Below are 7,096 nucleotides of genomic sequence, written 5' to 3'. Positions count from 1 at the left end.
ATGGCATCCATTGGTTGAGAAGCTGCCGCAGAGAGATGGCACTGAGAGGAGCAAAGGCAGAAACAACTCCTACACTAACAGCAGCATCACAGACAATCAAAAAGTGGGATGAAGACCTACATATTTAAAAGACTTGAAGACATAATGCAATGTCTTCATAAAGGCCAAGTGATGAGAATCAGCTGAGTTGGGACCAAGTGACTGATGGAAAACAGCAAGTACTTCCACAGAGATTTTGAAATAAGATGGATATCATAAAGAAGGCAGCCAATTACAAGAGTTCAGTAGAGGAAGACAGCCTGTAAAAACACAGAAAAAAATTCTGGTATTAAGAAAGAAATCTCTGAATAGATTCTTCAACTCAAGACCTAAATTAGAGAAAGATGGTGCAGAATTTATCACACCTGACTTTGAACATCAGCTAATGCGATGTCTCCCATGCAAGAAGTTTATAAAAACTCCCTTTACAGATGGTGCAAAGAATATATGATTCATCCCACTTATTTGAGAGACCTGCTTTAGAATGACATGACTTGTGCCCTACTGGTACTTGTTTCTCTCCATTTCCAAGACAGGAGTTTCGGTGATTAGCTCAGATGGAGACATCTGCATGTGGCCTCATAACTCCCAGCCAGGGAGTTGTCTTGTGTTTTACCTCCCATTAAGCACCATGCAGGAGGTTGATTGCCATTTTCATATGTGGAAGGAATTTTTTTCCCAGGCAGCTAAAGTGGCACATGACTATATGGGGTTCTTTTACACATACTACCTTGCAATCAGAAGGGCTGGCTTTGGGTTGATTTACAATTGTTGGATTGGCTTTTAGTGCACTTCTTTATTCAAAATGGTCCAGTGGAGGTCACCAAGCCAGCAGACTAAAATTTTGATCACGATTTGTACTGTGATTTAAAATGGTAAAGAGCTGCACTGGCTCTTTAACAGAAGCTGTAGTTCTTTCCATCTGCCTCTCTTCTCCATGCTGTGTGCACCAATGTCATTGGATGGATAATGGCTTCCCACAGAGGCCCTCAGCAGGGTGGAGGGCAGATTCACTCTTGGGATGTGATGGTGCCTGGTGAAATCTGCATTGGGTAACCTTGCTGGATAATTTAGAATACCATGGGAAAGGCTTTAGCTGCAGCTATTAACCATATCACTTCTAACTGCAGTAGAGTATCTAAGTCTCTTTTTCCTATCAGATGTCAGCTGTACAATATGAATGTAACAGAGGAGAAACAATAACATAAAATGAAGTTACATTAACCTAAAATATGGCATGTTTATTACAAGTTAACAGTCCTTTACTGAACCCATGGGAAGTTGCAATGTTCACAAACAAAATGAAGTGAAGTGCACTATTTTTAAAATACAACAGTCTGATAAACCTTGAGCTACCTGAGGACAAAGCTAGTACTGAGTTACAGACACATTCCAATGAGGAATTAAATATTAATCTAGAAGGCTAGTGGTAGTTTCTTACAGGTCTTGACATTACTGAATCTTGCAGAGGCAATGCTCAGGGCCAGAACTGTGCTCCTTGCTCACACATCTCACATTAATTTCAAATGGAATAATCCCTCTGTAAAGACTGAATAAAAACTGTAGGGCATGGGCCTTACAGTATTAGAAACAGTGTTTTGGAAACCTGTGGAAGATGCTAAGTCTGAGAGGCTTGCATTCAGAGCTCAAACTCAAATCTTGCTTCATAAATATGGTTGATACTCTGGGGCTTTTATATCCTAAGGAGAAAACTTGATCTAAAATGAGTCTTGCAATATTTTACAAGGCATGCTTAACCTCTTAATGTGTGTCATGAAAAGATTAAGAGGCAGTGTTATTGCCTGCAAAATCACCTGCTATTTCCAGGAAACAGTCATTTGCTGGACCTGTCCTTGTCACTGGCATAAGTATAATGCTTTTAATAATCTCCCATTGCCTAAGTGATGTGTTTGCATCAAAATGATGGATATGCTATAGCTGGCAGAACTTTTTTAAGATCTACTTATTTTTATCTTGTTCTTCTGCTGCCATCTAGAGGTTTTATTCTTAGATTTATTCTTAGAAAAAGAGAATAAAGTGCTTTATTATATTGCAAAATTGCCTTTAAAAATTGTCTGCTCCTTAACATCACTTAAGGTGCTATTATCACTGAACCTCTGTCTCCATACAAGAGCAGATTAATGAAGTGTGTACAAGTTTTTGAGCTGTGGGATGCAAGTGAGCCTTATGGGCTGAAGTAAGATTTATACTAGAGGCAAACACTGTCATAAAAAAAATCTTCTCTCATAAAAAGCACCTGTAAATTGGCCTTAGGAGGAATTTTCATAAAACCTGTTTTCCAGCAAATAAACAGTAACATATCAAAGCAGCCTCAAAGTAAGCAGGTGCTTGGAGAAAAGGCAGTCTTGCCAGCCTTGCAGCAGAATGCCAACATGACAGGCACAGCTACAGCTTTGGCCCAACAGCACAACTGGCTGACATCTTATCTGCCTCCCGTGACAAGGCAGTGATGCTCCATTTCACACTAGCATTGCCCAGAAAAGCACAACATGGAATTCAGACAACACAAAACTCACCAGTGCGACAGAAAATCATTCTAATAGAAACATTTCTTCTTAAAGGTAACAGAAACAGCTAGTTCATCATAATGGGTTCCTGGCTTTGTAAAAATAATAGATTCACATGCAGTATAAATGAGTCCATCTCCCTTGACCTCAGTGTGAATAGGTTAATTTGGCATCAGACCTTCTTGAGCAAATCTCACCTTCTTGTTTTGCCCCTTCAAATGTTTATTAATTAAACTAATGCTAACACCAGGTCTGTGGAGGGCATGTGCAAATGCTAATATGCCTCACCATGTATTCCATCTGAATAGATTGCCAGAGCATCATTTTTGTCTCTCTGATATCCATCTGATTGTATTGCCCCTCCTGGCAAACAGGTGCACATAAGACTCTGAATAGATAGTCCCTTTTAAACAGAGTAGAACCAATTCATTTCCTGGAACTGATAACAAGATTTTTAAATGTGTACAAAAGAACCAAATGTACACTGAACACTGAAGTATGTGAAAGAGTTTCTAGGAAGTCCTTAGCCTTTAGAATACAATGTTCCTGTGAATGATAATTTCTGTACTTTAGCAGAGGATTAGCTGTCATAATAAATTATTTCTGTTTGCCTGGAAGGAAATAAGTGAAACTTCCTTAACTAAGAAGGCCAGCAAAAGGTACAGCAGAGAAGAGACTAACCTTGTCTCCTGTGCCCAAGGATACCTCTGAAAAGCTGCCATAACATGCAGTAATTTGATAGTGTCAGCTAAAATTAACCTGTGTACTGTAGAAGGAGATAAGAATAATATTAAATTCCTGCTGATACTCACTTTGTATGCTATGGAGACTGGCTCTGATGTTTTTTGAGCCTGCCATAATAAGATTTTGAAAATCTTAAATACCTTTAATAAGAAATTAGAATAAAATATAAGAAAATATGGTTTATTTTGTTGAGACCTGCTGAAGTTCTTATGATAATGGATCCCTATAAAAATATATTTTCTTATTTTGACAAATACTCATGGTGAATCCTTACTTTTCTTTGTGTCCTAAAATCTCCTAACTTAGCTACTTCATGTTAGTACTATGTTCTTCAGACATTTAACATCTTGGACACTTTCATTCAATGACCAAATGCAGAATGTGGGTACCTAACCACAGTTTTCACCCCAAAAAAGTATTTTTTATCACCATTCAGTATAATTCCTGGATGTTTATACTGTACTTAAATATAAACTCACTGTTCATTTTCTCTGGGCACAAAAATATTTCAAAAATATTTTTATTTAAAATCAAATAATCTTTTAATAATTTGTGACCAAAGGCTATTTCCTTTCCAGAGCTGGCCTGTTGTTTTATATCATGACTACTTACAGATATCAATCAGCTGCAAAGTAGGTTTGCAGTCTTTGGAGAATTTGAAACTACAGTGAATCCATCCTCATCATTACTTGTTCAAACCATCAAGTTCCCAACTAGTTTACCCTGTCATGACCTCAATCCCTCCTTGACTGCTGAAAATTAGGAAAAAATTCAAGAAAGTGAGAGAACCTCTCAAATCTAGCATTTAACAAGCTCATGTGAGAGGCAGGATGCCTAGGTCTAGTCTCTTTCTCAGTCTGTTTACCCAGACAGGTAAAGTCAAAAAAAAAAAAAAAAAAAAAAACCAACAAAAAAACCAAAACAAAACAAAAAAAAAAACCACCATAAATAGAAGCAGCACTTCCAAATACAAACCAAACTCAGCATTAGTGCAAAATCCTTGACAGTCAGAATTGCTGGTTCAAATATCCATGGATGGGAAAGAGGAGGGAGGGGATTGCTGCTTTTCTGTCTCCAGATGTGTGCTTCAACCTACTGCATCTGACAGATTGTAAGTTGGTTTCTCATTTCATCTGCTTTTCTTCTTTCTCCAAAACAAAAAACATTGTACTTCAAGTGAATTGGGTTCCAGACAAAACAATGAAAGGTCTATGTCACTGAAATGCAATTTGAAAAAAAGGAAAAAAGGAAACCCTGAAATTAAATTTGTTCCAAAATTGTCCATTTTCCTGGTTTGGTTTTTTTTTCAGTTTGTCTGCTACAGGCGGGCAGGGGAGGGGGAAGAGAAGTCAGAACAACTGTTTCTATATTTCCCACACTTAAGCTCAGAAGCTGAAACTCAGCATGACTCAACATCAGCTTTCAGTAGTGACCTCAAACACAAATTTCTAGTCTGAATACTTGAGCCAAACTCTTTCATCCAGTTTCTTCAGTAAAGATTTTGCAGTGCCATTTCTTCATGTGACCCTTATCCAAGCTCCCATCTTCCACAATGCTCCCTTTTCATCTCATTTATCCTAGAGACTGGAAGAAGTCACAAGAGAGGAGGGCTGCCTTCAATGTGTATCACAAGTGTTACTTACCATTAGAACACTTTGCTGGAAGCTGCATAAGAAGGAGCAAAATTTCTTCTAGGTACATAGGTGTTTTTTTTATTGAACAGGGAACCTGATCCCAAAAGGCCATCACTGCAAATACTCAATTATATATTGTATGAGAGATATGTGAGCAACTGATGCCCATCCTATTTCAATGTTTCACAATAAGAATGTATTGAAAATTTTGCCTAGAAGAACATCACTTCACCCATGGGAGAGTTCCCTTGTTCTTTTCACTGAGGAGAATCAAAGACATAATTATCTTAAGTGACTGAATTGTATACATATCTTCTGGTGCCAGTTTAAGCTTGATCTGTATTGTAAAAAGTAAAATTAATGTTGCAAGTGCCATCCAGTGACTCTGATTAACCATAATTTGCATTCTTTATTGAAAGTCGATAGTCTGCATGCTACCAGCTGTGAAATTGTGCAATAAGCAATAATTAAACAATGAAGAAGAGTAAATAGAACTAGTTAGGCATGATTTGGAGTAGTGAGTAGCGAAGGTGACTTTTAAAGTTTTATTAGCACAAAGCAGGAAAAAAAATACAACCATGTGACTTATGGTTCAGTGAATAAAGAGTGAACATTTGTAAAAGTCTACTAAAGTCACACTATTGATAGAACATGAGTATCACTACTAAAGCAAGATTATTCACTAAACATACAGGACCAAGGGCTTCAAAGCGAAAAGGACCATCTTTGAATATCTATCTGACTGCAGTTCACTACCTTTACTGATGGGACATTTGTTCTCAGAGGCTTGTTGGATTGCTTGGAGGTTGGGGGGTTTTTTTTGCAGAGGATTGACAAGTGTGAAAATGAAAGTTTACTCTAAGTTTGTAGGTTTTTGAAACTTGCCATTTCATATGGGAACCCCTGGCAGGAATTTTTCTTTTCACTGTTTGCAAGTCCTACTCCATTATATGCATTCAAAATGAGATTGTTGCAGATGTGTACAGCACGACAGCACAGCTACCTCCCTAAGCAAACTTAAAAACTCAGTTTCCCTTTGGACATTTCAAATTAATTTTGTGTTGCAATAGCTCAAACACAGCTCATATATTCTATTATGTTTGTCAAACATAGGGTGAAGCGTCACTTGTTACAGAATCTTCATTTGCCCTCAGGTTTGAGGACTTCTTCTGATGGTGGTATTGGCTTGGGTTTAGCAAGTTGACCAGGCTTAATTTCAGGCATTTTTTCACCATGTCTGTAGACACTTACAGTGACATCCACTGTTTCCCCACCATACTTGTTCTTGACATGGATGCTGTATTTGCCTGAATCTTCTGAAGTCACCCCCTTGATGGTTAAACTGGCATATTTCCCTTGTTCCAGTGAAAATGCATAGTGCTCATCAATTTCAAAGGCCTTGTCATTCTTGAACCAAACCACTTCAGGGTCAGGATTTCCAAATACAGTACAGGTCAGATTCAGTGTCTGAGGGAGACAAACAGAAGTAATTTTGAGATCAATTGGATTTGTTTAACCTCTGTATTGTTTTTAGGCATTTTTTATTCTTAGCTAATTGAACTAAGACATGGTATCATGTTCTTGAAGACTGAAAAGTAGAGTCCCTAATATTTCTTTTTCCCTTGATTCAGACTTTCCACCATCTCACCAGTAACTGTGATGCAGTAATAGCCTCAGGGTTGCAGTGTCTGAAGATGGTAAGCTGGACTGTCATTGCAGTCCTGCCTGCAGGAGACTCCTGACAACCCATTAGTCTGACATGAGGTTCAGGCAGTGATAGTTTTAAAAACATCCTTGAAGCTTCCCTGTACACAGCAGGGAGGAGAACTGAGCAAATATTTTCTGACCAAGGCCTCCTGAGGTTATTGCTTGATATGATTAAAAAAAATCACTTAAAAACAGAATACATAGCATGAATCACTGGACATCGATTCCAGGTGTGGCTGACTGAAAAGTGGAAATATTTTATGGAGAATAAATAATACATAAATACTGGTAAAGTGCTGTCAAAACTATAGAATGGTTTGGGTTAAAAGGGACCCTAAAGATCATCTGCTTGCCATCCCTCTGCCATGGGGAGGGACATCTTCCACAGGCAGGGACACCTTCCACTAGACAAGGTTGCTCACAGTCCTGTCCAACCTGGCCATG

At 38.2% G+C, this 7,096-nt stretch overlaps 1 protein-coding gene across 4 annotated transcripts in view; it reads right to left on the bottom strand.

Annotated features, from left to right (window-relative positions):
• Positions 1-5,331: 5,331 nt before the first annotated feature.
• MYOM2 (myomesin 2) overlaps positions 5,332-7,096 on the bottom strand; it is a 69,326-nt gene continuing 67,561 nt past the window's right edge. For all 4 annotated transcript variants that reach the window (XM_068183570.1, XM_068183571.1, XM_068183574.1 and 1 more), the window contains one exon: positions 5,332-6,412. In XM_068183570.1, the coding sequence (XP_068039671.1) occupies positions 6,086-6,412 (327 nt within the window). In that variant the 3' untranslated portion in view covers positions 5,332-6,085. The remainder of the gene's footprint in view (positions 6,413-7,096) is intronic.

The sequence above is a fragment of the Anomalospiza imberbis genome, chromosome 3 (genome assembly GCF_031753505.1).
Source record: "Anomalospiza imberbis isolate Cuckoo-Finch-1a 21T00152 chromosome 3, ASM3175350v1, whole genome shotgun sequence".
In the NCBI taxonomy this organism is placed as follows: Eukaryota; Metazoa; Chordata; class Aves; order Passeriformes; family Viduidae; genus Anomalospiza; species Anomalospiza imberbis.
This window is presented reverse-complemented; position numbering and strand designations above follow the sequence as displayed.